Source organism: Megascapheus bottae, chromosome 11, assembly GCF_031878675.1.
Source record: "Megascapheus bottae isolate mThoBot1 chromosome 11, mThoBot2.hap1, whole genome shotgun sequence".
NCBI classification, from domain to species: Eukaryota; Metazoa; Chordata; class Mammalia; order Rodentia; family Geomyidae; genus Megascapheus; species Megascapheus bottae.
Window position 1 is genome coordinate 42,849,861 of NC_143519.1, and position 20,142 is coordinate 42,870,002.

Here is a 20,142-nt window from a genome sequence, read left to right on the forward strand (position 1 = left end):
ACTCAGCCTCAGGCTTGCTAGAAAAGGCTTTCTCACCTAAGTCACACTCCAGTCCTTTTATTTTTGAGATAAGGTCTCATTAACTGTCTGTGCTGGCCTCAAGCTCCTGATTTTTCTGCCTCTGCATCCTGAATACCTTGGCTTACAGGCATGGATACCATTTCACACCAGGTAAATCCTGAGATGGTAAGGGAAGACATAAAGGCACATAAGAACACCATCTGGTTTAGGGCCAGAGCAGTCATTTTATTTTATTTTTAAGATATATATTTTCCAAATAATATGTTAGGAAAAATAATATATATAGTGTATATGTATATAGTATAAGATGTTAAGCATATATTGTATGACATAATATAAGATTCATTATGTATATTATGCTATATGATTATACTATAGAAATATACTACATAAAATATCATAATTGTATAGTATCTTTAATGATATATTATACTATATACTATGTATTATGTACTATATAGTATTACTATATATTATATAATGTATATACTGTACATGTATTTTCTTTCTCCATATTGTCTCTATATATAATACATACTGTATATAGAGTAAAAATAATGTACATAGTACATACATACAATATGCTTATGTATATGCATTAAATATGATATATATAACCTACATATATTGATCTATGCATATATATGTATATACTATAAATATGTACCTACATATATATATCCTATATATAAGATATACCATTATTGCTCTTTAACATGAACTGTAGATTTTTATCAACCTAAGAGTTTATGTAGTTTTATTGTTTGCTACAAGCCCAATTTATCCCACATGGAATTCAAATTTGGAAAAAATACATAATTAAACAAAAGCACATGTTCGTATGGCAGTATAGCAGCCAGAAGCCTAGAAAATTGATTCTATAAAGCTGCATACAAAAGGACATACTAGCAAGATAAACAGAAAGCCCATATAATGGGAGAAAATCTTCACTGGCCATACAATAGACAAGAAAATATACTTAGAGCTGAAAAAATTAAATCTCCCCCAAACAAATCCTCTAACAACCAGCCATCCCATTAACAAGTGAGCTAAAGACTTTAGGAGAGACTTTTATGAGGAGGAAGTAATAATGGCCAATAGATACATGAAGAAATGCTTGGTATCACTGGCCATAAAAGAAATGCAAATTTAAAAATATTAACATTCTACCTTACCCCGGTAAGATGACCATAATCAAGAAAGTTAACAACAGATGATGGCAGAGCCAAAGGGCTACTTCTCTGTTGGTGGGGGTGTAAACTTGTTTAATTAGTCTGGAAAACTAGTATGGATTTTCCTCAAAAGACTAAACAGAGAGCTCCCCTATCACCCAGCAATCCCATTCCTAGGCATTTACCCAAATGAACACAAACAAGATCACACTAAAGCTAACACAACTACAGTCATTGCAGCATTATTTACTATAGCTAAGATATTAAATCAACCCAGATGCCCCTCAATGGATGAACTGATCAAGAAAATGTGGTATATAAACCCAATAGAATGCTATGCTTCTATCAGAAAGAATGACACTGCCCCATTCATAAGGAAATGGAAAGACCTGGAAGAAATTATGTTAAGCAAAGCAAACCAGGCCCAAGAAATATAGGTTGCATATTTTCCCTCATTTGTAATAAGTAGAATATGTCTACAATATTAGCATGGAATCACAATAGCCTAACTGCTAAGTGTGTAGGAGCATATATAATGAGGTATATCAAAATTAATTCCATGAATTGGAAACACAAGGTTCTTATTATGTCCTGCATGAAGTTATTTCTATGCTTTCTTTTTATTTTAGTTTTCTGTGACAATTGTTTTTTATGTAAGCTTATCTGACCCATGGAAGGAAAGTGAACCACAATAACGGCAGGACAGAGGATGAAATAATGCAACAATGATACTCACTAGACATTATGGTGGAAATTAACTTTACAACTTTTGGGGGAGGGAAGCAGGGAGTGGTAAAGGGGAGAAAATGAGGGAGGGGGTAATGGTGTTTAAAAAGAAATGTACTATTCATTACCTTTTATAACTGTTCATCACCTTTACAATAAAAATATAAACATATAAATATATGTGTGTATAATAAAATTAGGTTGCATCCCCCACAAAGTTGTATACAACTCTAAATAAAAATAGTTTTTTTCTGAAACTTGGTAGAAGGTGATTTCTGAAGCACATAAATAATAAATGTAAGTGATTAGGACAAGGTTGATACAAAGGAAAATGAAGAACTGGAGCTGTGACAATAGGACTACAATTTCTTGGTGACTAGAAGTGAATCACAATGAGAACAGTTTGATCAATAAAGGAAAAACAAAATGTAGAAAGATGCTCAAATACATATGGGAACAGTAGATGACAGAATAGTATATAAAATAAATGCAGTGAGGACAATGTGTGGCCATGTACGGAAAGATAAATGAAAGCGGGATGCTGGTGTCTGATATCTGCATTCCTAACAATTCAGGAAGCTGAGGTCTAGAAGATCAAGATTGAAAGCTATCCTGGACAGAAAAGTCTTTGAGACTTCTATTTCCCATTAACCAGCAAAAGCCATGGCTTAGCAACAACCATACAAGTAAGCTGAGTAGGAGTGTGCAGGCCCTGAGTCTAAGCAACAGATACCTGCATAAGAATCAGAAGAAAAAAAGAAAATGAAATCATAGGTTGAATTTTAAGTGATTCAGCAAGTTCAGGGTACAAACTACAATAATACAAATAATATGAGAGACATATGTAACTCAGCTGTGGGAATGCCATTAAAAAATCACTCAGATCAGATGACATAAAAGGGAAAAAAAACATTTATAAATGAAATTATGTAAAAAGCAATCCATGTGGAAAGAACAGCATGAGATGTGAAAGACAAAATTGAGAATATGCACATAAATTGTACTGAGAGTAAATCTCCAAATTTTACCAGTTAGAATAAAAAAAAGCTCATAGACAAAGAGTTCTAATGATCTCAGTCTTACATAACACTCACGGTATGACAAATATTCTATTTACAACTTAAGCCTTAAAATAACCTCATATTATAGGTCCTGTTATTATGTCTATTTTATTGCCAAGAACTCGGGGCCCAGAGTTGTACAAAATCACAGAGCTTTTAGTGGATAGGACCAGGGTTCAAAAATAAGGTAGTCTGGTTTAGGACTTCTCGAACCCATCCCTCTTTATATCGCTAAATGCTGCAGTAAAAATCATGGATACCTGTTAGATCCAACCAGTACAAGAGCGAGGACTCAATATTTGCATAGCCAATGCTATGGACATGGTATTGGAAATATAAACACAACTACATAGACATAAAAACCCATGACTCTATAGGCATAATGTTTTATTACATAAATTAATCTGTATCTATGATATACAAACCCTTAGTCTAATTTTGATTATGTTCTAAAACTAAGTGCCAGTGATTGTATATAGAGACTCCCTTCTTGAACACTCGTTTGTTAAACATGTCATTTGAAATATGATGTAAAAATCAATGTTAATGAATTCTTTAATAAAAAAATCAAGGATACCCAACTGTAGAAGCCAAAATATAAATTTGCTTGTAAATAAATATGAATTAAAATTATAGTCAGATGTATTTTCACTGTCCCTCAAAGCTCCTGTAAGTTACCTGTAGGGTGGGAAGGGAGTTGTTGGACTGAGACTAAAGGAAGAGGTTGGATCTGGGCATTTGGGCACCTGGGCTTTCATTTTTAAGATTCTGAGCATGTTGTCATGGATTGCAAGGATGAAGGCTCAGAAAGTAAAAGGGACATCGTGGGCCTTTTCCTCCATTACAAAAGTGACAGTGCAGACAATGCCTAGTCAAGCTTAGCCTTGAGGGGGAAAAAGAACTTGGAACCAAATTACTCCAGAAGCAGCAAATATTATTTCTGAACTGAAAAACTTTCTGGGGAAAAAGCATTTGAAATGGGATCTTCCCTTGCTTTTTAGCATGGGATAGGGCAAAAACAGTCCTATTTCCTTTTCATATTTAATACATACCTTCCCTAAAGACAGCCTGTAAACAAGGTAGTCTCAGCATCCTGTGCCTGCATGTGACATTAGCCAAGTAGTGCTCGTGGGGAAAAAGCTCCTTATCTCACAGATCCTTGTCAAGTCTTGGTTCCTTCTCCTCATAGGAATTCTGTTTGTGAAGTTCACAGTTTCCCAGGATTTGTTCTGTATCTAAGGCCTCATGTTTTCACCATCCTTCCCCTTGTGCAGATGCGCACAGCTAGAAAGCCCAATGGATTTCAAATTGTGCTTACGTTTTCACAAATAGAAAAAAGCCTCATACAGTGACGGTCGCCATGTTAGTCATAACTGGAGGAAAAGCAGCAGTCAATATGAGGAAATCTGAGTATTTTTGTTAGATTCTAGTAAATCCTGGAGGTCAGGATATCTTCTGAGTTGTGAATGTGTTGTGCGTGTCTCTCAGACTTCTTCCTGGGCTGGCTTTCCATGTGGTTCCTCCAGATTTGTTTCCTGAGTAGCTGGGATTATAAATGTAAGCTCCCACTACCAGCCCCAACTCAATGATTCTTGAGTTCCAAATCTCTATGCAACTTCAACAAAGTGAATATATCCAACCATAATCTATGCTTTCAGTTTCTCCTCATTTCAGACATTGAATATATACATATATATATGTTTCTCTAAAGGAAAGATGATCTTAAGTGGGATTATGAGGTCAAATTCCAATAGCTACTACTGGATTTTCCAGGAGCAAACAATTCACACTTGTAGAAGTAGGCTGGAGGGGAGGTCCCTATTGTGTCCACACCTTTTGACAACCTTTTTCTCTCAGTCTGACAGATGAAAGATGGTACACTATACTACACTGTTATTTAAATTCTGTTATTATGCTGGTAAAGAGGCTGAGCATTTTGTCATGAGCCTTGTGTCCATTTCCAATTACAATTCTGTGAATCACCTATTCATTATCTGTTTTCTTTTCCTAGTGTTATTGCATTGTTTCTCTCTCTCTCTCTCTCTCTCTCTCTCTCTCTCTCTCTCTCTCTCTCTCTCTCTCTCTCTCTCTCTCTCTCCCTCCCTTTCTCTCTCTCTCTCTCTTTTATTTTACTGGTACTAGGGTTTAAACTCAGGGCTTTGCTCTCATTAGCAGGTACTCTACTACTTGAGCCAGTCCCTCTGCCCTTTTCTGCTTCATTCTTTTGGATAGGGTCTTTGTTTTCCCCCATTGGCTGGTCTTGGATTAAGATCTTCCAACCTATGGCTACCACATAGCTGAAATTACAAATATGAAACACCATGCCTGGCTTGTTGGTTGTAATGGGGTTTCTCATATATATATATATATATATATATATATATATATATATTTTTTTTTTTTTTTTTTTTTGCCAGTCCTGGGCTTGAGCTCAGGGCCTGAGCACTGTCCTTGGACTTTCTCAAGGCTAGAGCTCCACCACTTGAGCCTCAGCACCACTTCCGGCTTTTTTCTATGTATGTGGTACCGAGGAATCGAACCCGGGTCTTCATGCATGCTAGGCAAGCACTTTAACCACTAGGCCAAACTCCCGGCCTCTTATATTTTTTTGTGGGGGGTAGGCTGGGGTTGGCCTTGTATTGCAGTCCTCCTGTCTGCACCTCTTAACTGAGTAGCTAAGATTTCAGACATGACTGCCTTTATTCCCCCTTCCAATATTTTTGTATCTTAAAACATACCAATTCTTGGTCTTTGATCCATATTCATTACAACATTTTTCTTTTGTGATTTCTTATATTTAGCCACACCATATAGATTAGTTTTCATCAAATTGGCTCTTGTTAAAATTTTCCTTAGAGTTTCTTCATTGTTTTGATGTGCTTTAAAAGATGCTCTCCCTTGTTGTTTAACAATCACAAAACCCTGCGAACTGTGATTCAGGGTGGATAAGAGATTTTAATTTAGTGAGATTATTATTTAGGTATGCTAATAGAAATAGTAGAGTTGTAATTATTTGGGATAATATTTCAATCAAGGAAAAATGGAAAAGTTCAGTGGGAACTTGAACTCTGTGTGAAGTGGCATGGCAGTAATAAGGAAATGGGTGTGTTGTGGGAGGAGACGAGACCCACAGAGATGAGTGTCAGACGAAAGGGAAGAACCAAAACAAATCACATGGACTGTTATAGTAAGTGTGCGTGGCTCAATATACAAGGGAGACTGCCAGACTTTTGTTAAATAAAACACATCTATTTCAATAAGGAAACTTTATCGCAACTCAAGGAAGATTAGAATTACTGCAGATTTCTCCACATGAACTCTGAATGCAAGGAGAGCCTGTGGTATAATTCAAGCTGTGAATGACAACAAGTGTCAACACAAACTGGTATACCCAGTGAAACTAATATTTATAATCGATGGCAAAATTAAAACCTTTCACGACAAAAACTAAAGGAATTCCTGAACACTAAAGGGAAACATACGATCTGAACAATCATAGTCAAGGAAAATCACTAGAAGACTAGCTGAGTTAATACAGGAAAGAAGCAAACTATAGGAAAATAACAAAATGGCAGGAAACATGACTTATTTCTCTACAAGAACGTCAAACATAAATGGGCTCAACTCCCAACATCCAAAGGACACAGAGCAGCAGATTGAACTAAAACCCACAAGCTAACCATTTGTTGTTTCCAATGAACTCATCTTCCTGTTGGTGGGAATGTAAATTGGCATACTCTGGACAGGAGTCTGGAGATTCCTCCAAAAATGACCTATAGCCTAGCCATATCACTCCTGGGCAACTACCCAGAACATCACATGCCAGGATACCATAAAGAGACACTTGCACATCCATGGTCATTGCTACATTAATCACAATCCCACATATGGAAACAGACCAGATGCCCTATAATAAATGAGTGGATACAAAAAACGTGTCATGTATAGCTGGTGGAATGCCAGCCATTAGAAGGAGCAGTATGTCATTTACCAGGAAGTGGATAGACCTAGAACAAACCATGTTAAGTAAAGTAAACCAAGCTCAGAGAGAGGAGTGGCACATGTTTTCTTTCCTATTTGGAAGCTAGAGTTAAAATACACCAGGAAATGATAAATTATGCAGGTCTCTAGGCATTCACCCACAGTGAGAGTAAAGGAGGACATTCATAAGGAGAGGAACAGAAAGGCATGATGCTTAGGTGTAGCTGATCATATAAAATCATATTTATCAAAATGAACTCTAGGAAATGGAAACAGGAGCTGTTTTGTCTTTGTTTGTTGTGTTCTTTTGGTCTTGTTTGTTCATTCATCTGTCTTTGGGAAGGTAGGGAGGTGCACAGGAATGGAGGGATAGAGGATGAATGAATGCAGCAGTGGTACTCACTAGACATTGTGGAAAATGAACTATACTACTTGTGTGTGGGGACAGGAGGGGAAAATTGGGAGAGTGCTAGGGATAGGGTGACACCCTCCAAAAAGAAATGTCTCTTCACCTGACATGTAACTGTAATTCTTCTGCACATTACTTTTATGCTAACAATAAAATAAACAAAATAACCCATTTATTTATTATGCTATATATAAAAACTCACATCAGGCAAAAGGAACAGAGATATATAAAATATATTACCAGTGAAGGAATGAGAAGAGATACAATGGAAAGAATGAAAGGAAACATCAGTGCTTGGTCTTATTAGTGTTAAACAGAATAGAATCAACCTTCGAGGGGTTGGGGATTTTCAGGGACCAAGACAACCAGGGTGTGAGGTGGGCTGGTTCTGGTTCTTCAGTGCAGGGAAGAGCAAAGGCATTCAGAGATGGTGGGAGCTGCCTTCCTCCTCATGATATCTCAATATATTGGGGACACTGAGGGACTGGGTAGCTGGAGAGTATACATCATGCTCTAGGCTGGGCTATAAAAAATTCAGTTCCGAAATCTTATAGTGGAGAACACATCTGCGACCATGAAGGAATACCAGGTAGGTATAGGGATTAAGTAGAAATAAAGCGTTCTCTCATCTCTGCTTCAAGTAAGCTCTGCCTCTACTTAGCTTAAGGGGACCTGTAGTGACTGAGTCAGAGTGAATGGATTCCTCCTTGAGGAAAGATAACACCAGCAAAGCACATGGTAGTCCATTCTAGTCTATATTCTTTTTTTTTTCACACAAGGTTTAGTGTTAAAATTCTAGGCATGCTCACTGACAAAATTAAGAGGAGAGAAAAAAGTATCTCCCAGAAAATGGAACTTCACCAGGAATTCAGATATCTAGATCCCTATGATACTAATATTTAAGGAAACAATGAAAATAAAGAGAATTTTTCCAGAACATTGAAATTCCCTAAGTGTGGAAAAAAATCTAGTACTGAAAACAGAGTTACTGAAATTGAGAATACACCCAATCGGTCCAGCTGTAGCTCGGAAGTGGGGGATAAGAATATTAAAAGTCAGCAAAAGCATCTGGACTAAAGCAAGAAGAGAGGAAGAAAAGGTAGAAATGTAGGAAGTGGTCCGAGCCATTACGATACATGAAGTGGAGACTGGAACATGAGGGCAAGCGAGGCAGGGGCAGGCGGAATCCGCCAAGGAATTCCTCCAAGAGCCACACACTGACGTACTTTACATGAGATTGCTATGAAACAAGGCAGTTGTCACATAGCGAGGGATGACAAGAGGTTTGTAGTCTCTGTGGTACAGTTAGCTTAGAGCTGAGTTCTCTCAGTTATTTAAGTAAAGTAAGAGGTCGTAGAAATGTTTGAATGCTATCTAGCAGGTGCTGTGGGGGGAAAAACAGGACCACCAAATTCTGCACTAAGCAAATATATTGCAAAAGAGAAAGGCAAAATAAAGATGTTTATAGCAATCCTCATGATAGTCCAATGGAAGTTCTTCAGGAATAAGAAATGTACCACTGCCTAGAAGCATGCACATGAAGCATTCGCAGTATCAGGAGACAATATGTGGGGAAATAAATGTAAAGGAAACCACCATGATGAGGCCTTATGCGTTTTACAAGTATCCCTTTAGAAAATAGAAATGGTTGCACCAAAGCAACAAGGAGGGGGCCACTGCAGTCGGAATGTTCTGGCATTTCTGCTTCCCAGATGTGTTGAAGGAACTGACTTAGTTATATTGCCATCACCACGGAAGGTAAAAGAATGGATGACTATCAGATGAATCAAAGGGATGATGTATTGACAATTCTTGATTAGTCCAAAAGAAGTTAAGAATGGAGGAAATCGGAAAACAAGACAGCAAATTGTAAAAGAATAAAATTAAACTCACATCTATTTGAGAGACACTCAATATGAAATAACTAGTCCAAGAGTGGTTCATGCCTCCAAGAGCAGCTGTTTGTAGGACAGATTAGGAAGGTAGGGATTTGAGGCCAGACTAGGCAATAGGTCAGCAAGATCTCATCTCAACAGCTTAGCCTGCTGGCCCACACCTGTAATTTCAGTGTGCAGGGAGCACAGGTAAGAGGACATACTAGAAAACAAAACAAAACCCAACAAAACTCTAAAGCATAAAGGGCCGGTAGCTGGGCTCAAGTGGCAGGGTGGCAGAGTATTCACCCAGCAAGTGGTAGACCCTGAGTTTGGATCTCCTCTTCCCTGCCACATGACAGAGACTCACTACGTTAAAACAAAGCAAAACTTTTTTTTTTGGTTAGTCATGGAGCTTGAACTCTAGGCCTGGGTGCTGTCACTGAGCTTTTCAGCTCAATGCTAGCGCTTAACCACGTGAGCCACAGTGCCACTTCTAGTTTTCTGGTCGTTAATTGGAGATAACAGTCTCACGGACTTTTGTGCCTGGGCTGGCTTTGAACTGTACTCTTTAGATCTCAGCCTCCTGAGTAGCTAGGATTACAGGCGAGAGCCGCCGGCACCTGGCAAAAGCTACTCACAGGCAATATATTTTAAATATGAAATTTGGAAAAATAAGATGGAATAATATAATCCAGAAAAAAGAATGAAAGAAATTTGATATGAATACATACATATTAGAAAAAGTTAATATTTAGTTCAAGAAGCATCATTAGATACACAATAGTAAATTAGTGTAAAAGTTGACTTAATGTTTGAAGGCTAATAACCTAGGATATAGGTCAGGATCTTAAACTTTAGAACTTAAGTTCTGCATAACTTTTCAGGAATAGAGTTCCTCCTTATGTATTTATGGAGGAAAATGGAAATTCTCAAGTTCATTTAATGAAGCTAGAAGAAACCTTGTAAAAAAATAACCAATAAAAATATTTGTCGGATCTCTGGCCATAAAAGAACTCTAAGATTCCACCTCACTCCAGTTAAAATGGCTAGGATCAGGAAAACGAATAACAACAGATGCTGGAGGGGATGCAGCCAGGAGGGATCACAACTACACTGTTGGTGGGAGTGCAAACTCGTTCAACCACTATGGAAAGCAGTATGGCAGTTCCTCAAAAGACTAAACATAGAGCTCCCCTATGACCCAGCAATTCCACTACTAGGCATTTACCCAATTGTCCAGAAACAAGGACAAACTAAATCCACTAGCAGAACGATGTTCATTGCACCACTATTTACCATAGCAAAGATATGGAACCAACCCAGATGTCCCTCAGTTGATGAGTGGATCAACAAGATGTGGTATTTGTACACAATGGAATTCTATGCTGCTGTCAGAAAGAATGACATTGCCCCATTTGTTAGGAAATGGAAAGACTTAGAAAAAATCATATTAAGTGAAGTAAGCCAGACTCAAAGGAACATAGGCCCAACAGTCTCCCTCATTTGTCATAATCAGTAGAAACCTTGGGCTCTCCTAGCAGAGATTTGCAATAGAGCAAAACCTAGATACATAAGGCCATATAGTATCACGCTAAATGAAAGGACCTCTAGGATATAGAAACAAAAGCCACATGAGTGATTGTTGTCCTTAATGTACTATGTTATCTCTCATCTCTTTTGCTGTCCCTTGGTTATCTTATATTGTTACAGTATCTCACTTTGTTACCTGATATATTGGATATATTTGTATTTGGTTATTTGAAATTGGATAGGGATGGGGGGAAAACAAGATGAGGGGTGGGGGTGTGGGGGAGGGAAATGGGGACCAAGAAATGAGAAAGGGTATCAATGTATGTGAATTAATGCACCTTCTATCTATTAATTACAATAAAATAGAAAATACCATAAAAAGAAATATTTGTCGGAATATAATGCCAGTGCAAGTTGTTTGTTATTCAGAGTCAATTGAAAGGGGAAATGGAAAATATCAAAAGGTGTTTAGAAAAGCTTTTATTATTAATGGAAAACAAGTTAAATGTAAAGCATGGGTGGCTCATGTCTGTAATCCTAGCTTCTCAAGAGTCTGAGATATGAGGATCATAATTTGAAGGTAGGCAGAAAAGTCTGTGAGACTCTTTAACCAAAAGCTGGAAGTGGAGCTATGGCTCAAGTGGTAGAGCAATATCATTGAGCAAAATAGAACTCAGGGATAGTACTTAGGCCCTGAATTAAAACCACCAGGACAGAGGGGAGGAACACACACACAGAAAAGTCCAGGAAACTTGATCTATCATTAACTAACAAAAGGCTGGGCTGGTGGTATCACTCAAGTAATAGTGTGCAAGAAAAGCCAAGTGAGAGCGTAAGGATCTAAGTTCAAGTATCAGTATCTGCAAATCTATAAATGTAAGTTCCATATGATACAGACCTAAAGAAGAAAACCCGTGTTTTGTGGTAATATGGATAAGTGGAGGAGGTAATGCTAAGCCAGAGAAAAATACCTTTTGTATCATTTCACTTTTTAGAATCCAACAATGTACAGAATCAGAGTCAAGGGAGACATTTACCATGAGCAGTGAGGGTAATATGAAAAAGTATATCAAATTTAAGTGTATCAGATCATCACATGATACAGCTTAAAATCAAGCCATTTTATTTCCCCAATTATCCTTCAATAAGACTGAAAAAAGTTCATGTAGACTAAAGATCTAAATTTAAAACACACACAGAACCAACCAACTAAAAGACAAAATCCTCCAAACAAAAAACAACAGAAACAGAAACACTAGAAGAAGAATTTAGGACTGAACTTATTCAGGCTCCTTGGTAGAACTGACTTGGTTATTTTTCCCTTTTATTTTCCCTTTCCATTTCCCACCTGCTTCCCACTGAGCCACCCATAGCCATGCTGCACAATGAGGGCAGGCCTCTGACCACATCCCTCATTCATCAGCTTGGCTTTTGAAAAGGAAAACTTAGGAAGTGCCAAGGACATAGCAGATACGATTCCCCCTCCCTCCCCCACATGGATGAATGATAACCTTTGGTCAGCACACCCTATAATTCTGACCTGTCTGCTTTTCTGGAGGTGATAGCCAGTCAGAGGCAGAGGCGAAGCTAGCCTTATTGGGTAAGTAGATCCAGCACGAGCTTTGGAGTCAGACTGGCCTGACTTGACTCTTGTGGGATTTAGCACTCTGCAGTGGGTTTGCTCTCCAGTGATCTGGACCATGCTGGGCCTGTAGTGAGCCTTCAGACACTGTCAGCTCTGTGACCAAGCTTAAAGAAAGGGAGTTGGTATGGCCCAGGGTAAAACGTGATTGTCCCTCCCAGGTTTCATTTCTCTCACCAGTGGAACAGTTTACAGAAGCGAACGTGGGAGTGACTTTACCAATAGCTTCTTGTTTCATTTACATTGTACTCCACTCTCTTTGACTTATTGTATTTCCCTCTCTGAAGATTGATCATCAGAATGGTCCTGGATGTCCCTTAGAATCACTTGTTTCTCCCTTGGACCAGTTAAATCAGATGACTCTCCAGGGAGTTTATGTGCAGCTGAGATGGAGAATTGTTTTTTTTTAATCTCATGTTCATAGCAGAATGAGCCATAGATTGCATGGCCCAGAATGACCCAGCATTTTCTTAGAGCAATATATATATATTTTTTTTTTCATAAGGAAAGTGATTTCACTAGGCAGAAAGAGCAGGGCTTAGTGCTTCAAGCTTAGCAGTGTAGCCTGGATAAATGGTAGAGAGAAGCATGATCCAGCAAGTCACAAAACCTCTGTCCCCAGACTCCTTCATTTAGCAAGTAAATATAATAGGATCTTCTGCTCTGTCCACCTCAAATGACAATGAGGTTCACAGTGGAAAAGTTAAGACTTCAAAACCCTAGAAAGTGTGTGTGTATGTGTGTGTGTGTGTGTGTGTGTGTGTGTGTGTGTGTGTGTGTGTAACGTGTGGTGTCTGCCCTCCTCAGTGACAAAGCACATCCTCCCTCTATGCCTAACCAGCTGCGTCCAACATGACTTCTTTTTGCATCCTGGTTTCCTCACCTGAAAGCTGGAGATACGTATCATGCCGATTGCATGATAGTTCCTGTGGTTAGCAGGAGTGCGGATTAAAGGTACAATGTCATGTTATGCTTGCTATTTTATTATGTGGTGGTCCTAGATTTGAACTCAGATCCTCATGCTTGCTAGGCAGGCCAGGCCCTCCAGACCTTCTTGCTTTAGCTATTTTTCCTAAGGAATCTTACATTTATTTTAATGTCCTCCAGAGCTGGCCTCAGACCATGATTCTTTCACTTATGCCTCTTACTTAGCTGGAATAGCAAGAATGTATCACCTTACTGGTTGTGTTTGCTATTATTGAATGCTATCATTATAACAAAACTGTGAATGGCCTCACCCATGGGCCTGAACTTTAGCCGGCCATCACAGCCCACCGTCTTTTTCTGGAAAAAGATATTGTACCCTTGGCCTCAGTGAACACATTGTTTCCACACAGTGGAAAGTGTTGAAACTTGACAACAGGTCTTAGAGATGCTGTTGACAAATCAAGCCTGCTGTACCACCAAACACAGTGGATGTGGCTCCCTTTTCACTTCCTTTACCTGAGTTTTCCTGACTGTGCCATAGACCATTATGGGCAAGAAGTGAGTATGTATAATTATCCTAGGAAAAGATTATCAAAATTCTTTGGGGTTGGTACTATGACATCAGAAACCTCAGAACCCCAGACAGACTTAAATGACTACCACAATGCAAGTTCTACTCTTTTCTCCATTCTCATCTTCTGTACTTGATCACTTTTCACTAGATCCTGGAGGCATTATGTTCTCTTTTACGAGTATCTGTATCCATGTATTAGCTACAAGGCCAGTCCAGTACAAAACGAAAGGTTTCTGAGAGATTCAGAATTTGGAGTAGCAAACTTGGGAAATGAGAGAAATCACAGTTCTTTCTCATTTTGGCTCTTACTGGTATGTTTATTTGCACTTGTGCAAAAACAATACAAATGCATGTTGTCAGATTCTGCCAAAACAAGATCTTCCTTTTCTAAAGCCAATTTACTTATTTCTGGGCTGGAGGTATATCTTGCCACACATAAAAGAGTAGATTGAACTAGGGGACTGGTGGCTCACATCTGTAATCCTAACTACTCAGGAGGCTGAGAAATGAGGATCTTGGTTCAAAGCTAGTCAGGAAGGAAAGTCCATGAGACTCTTATATTCAATTAACCAGCGACTTCCTCTTCTCCCAGAAATAGATCTTTGGTTCAAGTGGCAAAGCACCAGCCTTACTTAAGTGCAAATGCACCGGCACAGTGTGCAGACCTTGAACTCAAGCCCCAGTGTAGGCCCCAAAACAACAACCACAACAATCACAGCCAGGAGAATTGATTCAGAATGTCCATTTTCAGTGTCGCAAAACACAAGTCTCCCAAGAAAGTATGAGCTGCCATGTTCAGTGGGACTGACAGGGGTTCCTTCTTACCTACGGATATGGTCCACACAGCGATGATTTTCAGGAAGGCCTTGGTTCTGGAGTTGAAGCGGCTGTGGTGGATGGGGTTCTGGATAGCCACGTAGCGGTCCAAGGAGATGGCGCAGAGGTGCATGATGGAGGCAGTGGAGAAGAGCACATCCAGGTAAATCCACACCGCGCAGAGTTTGCTGGGCAGAGGCCATCTGTACCCTACAAGGCAGAAACAGGGCATCACCCAGCAGCCTTGGGCCTCTGGAGACATCAGAATTCTGTCCTGGGCGCAGGCACAGGTCAGCATTTGAAGGAGCCCGTGGGAAGGCATGGCTGATGCAGGCCAGGTTTGAACGTTTCTGGAATGTGGCATGATACCAGTTAGTGAGTAAACTCAGGTTGCTTGTTTGTTGTACCCTTTAGTTCTCTCTCCTCCATCTAGACCTAGCAAAACTTTCTCTTTTTCCAAAAGATCCTTTTTGACTTAAGAGCCAGGGGTTGTTGGCTCCTGTCTGTAATCACAGCTACTCAGGAGGCTGAGATCTGAGGATCGTGGTTCTCAGCCAGCCTAGGTAGACCAAACTGAGAACCTTTTAATTTCCAGTTAGCCAACAAAATGTCAGAGGTGACGATGTGGTTCAAGAGTGAAAAAGCCAAGAAAGAGTGTGAGTTCCTGGGCCCCAAAACCATGACTGTCAGAAAGCTCCTTTCTTGGGGTCCCTCTTCTACTGGACTGCCATTTCACATAAAATTGTCTAGATTTTTAGACCTCTATCATTAACCCTATCTTGTTATTTTATTTATTTTTGATGGTATTAAAGTTTGAACTCAGGGCTGCATATTAATTAGCTCAGCTTGCTTGCTCACGCTGGAACTTGACCACCTCGGCCCCACTTCCAGCCTTGTTTTTGCTGGTTATTTTGAAGAGTCTCTTAGAATTTTCTGTCCAGACTGGCCTTGAACTGTGATCTTCTAGATCTTGGCCTCCTGAGTAGCTAGGATTACACCTCAGGCTTACAAGTGTCTAGTTTCACACAAAAATGACAACTAGAGGACTGAATGTAAATGAGTAAGGGATTAAAAATCCAGAGTGGAAAGAATGACTTTATTTGTAAAAACAGAAACTGATCACCTAAGAATGCTTTGGGTGTTAAATTTGGGGTTTGTGAGAGAAACTGAAGGTGCTAGTGAAGAAAAGCCTGCTGTCTCAGAGCTTTGTTTCTAGACAGTAGTTCTCAAACCTCAGGGTACAGCTGACTCAGGTGGTTTCTTGAAACAAGGATAGCTAGGCCTACCAATTTGGGGCCTCTGACCCAGTAAGTTTGTCCCTGGGCCTGGGAATCTGCATTGGTAGCTAACTTCCGGTGATGTCTCTGTCCTGGGGATTACACTTGGAGAAGGCTACATAGGGCAGTGCTGGAAACACAGCAGAGTCTACCACAGAGCTTTGACCACCATCTGGACCTCGTTCTCTGGAGAATGGGCAGAGGTGAATCCCAAACACCTAGGATTTCTAAAGCAGCACTGAACAAATTAGAAAGCTAGAAGATGCTTTCTGGACAGAAGCAGCACACTGTTTCTATTTGTGTGTCTGGGAGACACTTAGTCAGATAAACTGTTTTTGCAAACAGATGAAGTAGAAGCAGTGTAATTAGATCTGCTCAGAAGCATTCATTCATTCATCAGTCATGAGGCTTGAACTCAGGGCTTAGGTGCTGTCCCTGACCTTTTGTGCTCAAGGCTAATGCACTACTATTTTGAATCACAACCCTGATTTGGGGTGGTTAACTGGAGATAAGAGCCTCCTGGGGACTTTTCTGCCGGGGATGGCTTCCACCCTCAGATCTCAGCCTCCTGAGTAACTTAGGATTCCAAGCATGAGCCACCAGCGCCTAGCTTTAGAATGAAGCCTTATAAAAATGACTTTTTCTTTTATTTTTCTTTTTCAAGTATACTTTATGGCATACTTGAAGGATGCAGAAAACATTGGTTTTGATTGAAAGATTTAATTAGAAATGTAGATGTGAAAAATGACTTTTTCTTTATGATGGCTTCAGATTACAAAGCTGGGCAAACTCTCCACCCAGCTGGACAAGGCAAGCATGCAGTACAAAGCATAAGGCAGAGACTTCCACCTGCATTAAATAGCTGGAGCTAAAACGTTGGCTTTCCTTTTTCTTCTTCCCCTGGAAGGAGGCAGCTTCAGGCCTCGTTCTGATTTCCATAGTGAGGATGAGGTGGGGTGGAGCAGGTCCTGTTACAAGTAGCTTGTGCTATTGGAGGCTGGGAGGATATGGGGTTCCAGCAGAATGCTGATGGACTCTGGGTGGCACCAGCTGCGCTCTGACAGATGGCCACCAGAGGGCAGCCTTGAACCCCGCATGGGTGGCAGGGAGACCTGCTGCACTTCCTGCCCCTCCTGCAGCCTTGGGTTCCTGCAGCCATCCCTCCCCCCCTCCACTGACTTGTGTCTCCAAGGACAGGGCTGGTGGTGTGTGGGGGGGGGGGGGATGTCTTAGGAAGGGAGAACTCCTCTCCAGTGCCTGGGAAATGGCAGGCTAAATTAATGGGATAATTCTGCAGTGGCAGTTGAATAGTCAAACAGGGCTGGCCTTGCAGCAAGCCCTTAGCAACCCTGAACAAACTGGTGTCTGCTTTTCCTTCAACAATCTCCTCTGGGCTAGGCCAAAAATCTTGGCCAGAAAAATCCCCTTTAAAAGGCAGCTCTATTACCTGACTCTAAGCTCTTAGGTGACTCCTTGATTGCCTGAGTCAGCAACCTCAATATCCTCTCCTTAACTGTCTTTTTAAAGGGAAATCTGCCTGTCTGGCTCATCATGTGGAAGGAATGTCATATTCTGCTCCCCTATGAAGACTTCCCAGGGTTTGCTGGGTTGCTGAAGACAGCTGATTGTATCAAACTCAGTGGTGAAGAAAGCAAGATTAATCTCTACCTATTTGTTTTCCCACACTTTCTTCCCTGCCATTTCTGGAGGAGTCAAGTGCATTTGCATTTTTTAAAAGGAGCTGAGGGTATCACTCACATGGACATTTCTAAGTTAGCTTCCCTTGAGGTGGGGGAGGCGGGTGAGAGACCAATTAAAAATGGAGTAATTCATTGATTCTACTGGAGACTGTGAATATTTGAACATGAAACCCACTTCACTGCTACTGTTCTCTCTGCAAATGTTCCCAGGTAATTTGGGAAGGTTTGTACCATCCCATTAGAAGTGCTGAAAACTATGTAACAAAGAGAAAACTGTTCAGTCCTGAAGCTGGAATGTCAGGCAGGGATATAAAACAACAGCAACAACAAATGCCAAGTGAAATCTGAATGCTGGGTAAGTTATTTCTTGGGTGCCTAGACTGGGATACTTGGAATCATGATATTTTAAACCATGAAACTTTTACACCACCCCTAACCAGAAGGGATTTTATGAAGCATGAAATGGTCTAAGGATCCACAGATAATTGGTTGTCTGGATTTTGTTTTAAGTTTAAGAGTTAAAGTCAGACCTTTGTCTGTAAACAAAATTTAATGCCCACTGCTCCCTGGCCTCCCTCCCCCCGCCCCCACTTCAGCCCCTTCTTATCAGCTAATGTCATGCATATGCTTAGGGACTATTATGGGCACAGCCGGGAGTCAGATGCCACTCACCATACAGGATAGTTAGCATGGATACAGGCATGACAAGGAAGCCGAGCAGCATATCAGCAATGGCAAGTGACATCAGGAAATAGTTGGTGGCATTCTGCAGCTTCTTCTCCAGGGATACTGCCATGATGACAAGTATGTTTCCAGCAATGGTCAGAATAATCACTACTGTTGTCAATAAAGCAGACCAGTTCTTTTCCTGGAGGTGAAAGATGGAGAAACACGACGGTGGGAGGTACCCTTCGCACGAAAGGTTGGTTTGATTTTCATAATCTGTTGTCCAGTTAAACATATCCGAAGTGTTGGCTTCTCCAGAGTTAAAACCGTGAGTGTAAAGCCTTGGCTCATCGTTTAATTGTATGAAAGAGTTCGGAGTTGAGCTCAGAGAAGTATTTTCTTCACAAAGAATATCCATGGCTAAGCCAGAACTTGTAGCAGATGGAAATGTGAATGCTGAACAGGTTAGAGCTTTAGCTCACCATTCATCTCTCTGGCCTTGGCTCTCTGTCATAGTGAAGCTGGAATTCCTGTGTGTCCCTTGGCTCTCAGGATTACAGCAGTACTTAGAGCACTATCTTTAGTGCTTTCGAGTTCCTCCTTCACAATTTCAGTAAAAGTCCACTGTTGGGGGGGGATGTATTGTTTTTCACCCCAAACAAAGGCAAAAAATAAAAAAGGAGGAATGAACTTTTAATATAGAGACTGCAGATCTTTGAGCATTCTGGGAGACCAATGTGCTCCTGGCTAAAGAAGAAAAGTTTTGTGAAGTACTTGGACTCCTGTTGTCTCTTTCTGGTTGGATGTACTGATCACCTTAGCTTAGGCACCGCGGGGCTGTCATAGCGTGGGATCGGAAACAGCAGGCATGTGTGTTGTCTACATTCAGAAAGTCAGTTACAAACACATCCAGGGCTAATCTCATCATCACTGAACGCACTCGGGCTCCTCTACTCAGTCTTGGTCTGAATTGCTGCCGTTGTTAGGAATTTCAGCTTTTCTTCGGTTGCTTCATTAACGAAAGGGAAAAGAGAAGAAAGAAGCAGAAAGTCCTGAGGCTTAGCCGACAACTCCCCTCCCCCACAAAATTCTCACAGAAATGATCACATCTTGGTCCCACATGCTTGCCAACACCAGAGACAATGACACAGTAATCAAATACAGCAGCGAGAGAACTTACGTTGCTCCCTGGGGTTCACACGGAAGACACACTGGGTCTTGCTCTGTGACTCGCTCCAGCTCGTGGAATAATTAAACCAGTGCAGAATCTTTTCTCCTGGAGCTTGTAGCATAATAGGAGAGCAATTTGATTTCGGTTCTGCTGACTTCCAGAACCGCATGCGAGAGTGGAGCCAGTTGCAGGGCTGGGAGATCAGCGCTGGCTCAGGCTTCCTCTGTCACCGCTGTGCTCGGGTCCTCCCTCTCTCTGTGCAGCTGTCCTCGCCCAGGCAGACACACATTGAGAAATCACTCACGAGCTCCTGTCAAAGTCGCACAGGAGAGACGACCGACCGCACGGGAAAGTAGGAAACGCTGTGTGCACCCAGGGGCTCTGAATTTCTAAGGGAATGTCAGCTGGCTTGCGTTTACTTACTTCCTGTGGTTCTGTGTCATCAACTGCGAGGTAGCAACAGCCAGGGCGGGCTGAAAAGGCTTTTTTTTTTTTTTGGCCATATGTTAACATTGGGAAGTTTCCCCTTTGCTGTGAATAGGGAAATTGAAGCAAAGGCCTTTTACACACATGTCTAAAAAGGCAGGGAAGG

General features: G+C 40.7%; 1 protein-coding gene across 1 annotated transcript in view; it reads right to left on the bottom strand.

The window, feature by feature from the left end:
• The window catches only part of Htr2a (5-hydroxytryptamine receptor 2A), a 66,173-nt gene extending 47,252 nt beyond the window's left edge, over positions 1-18,921 (bottom strand). Inside the window, exons 1-2 of the mRNA XM_090342133.1 lie at positions 18,386-18,921; positions 14,746-14,946 (exon numbers count right to left, since the gene is read on the bottom strand). Coding sequence (XP_090198259.1) covers positions 14,746-14,946; positions 18,386-18,797 — 613 coding nt within the window. The 5' untranslated portion in view covers positions 18,798-18,921. The remainder of the gene's footprint in view (positions 1-14,745; positions 14,947-18,385) is intronic.
• Positions 18,922-20,142: the final 1,221 nt, after the last annotated feature.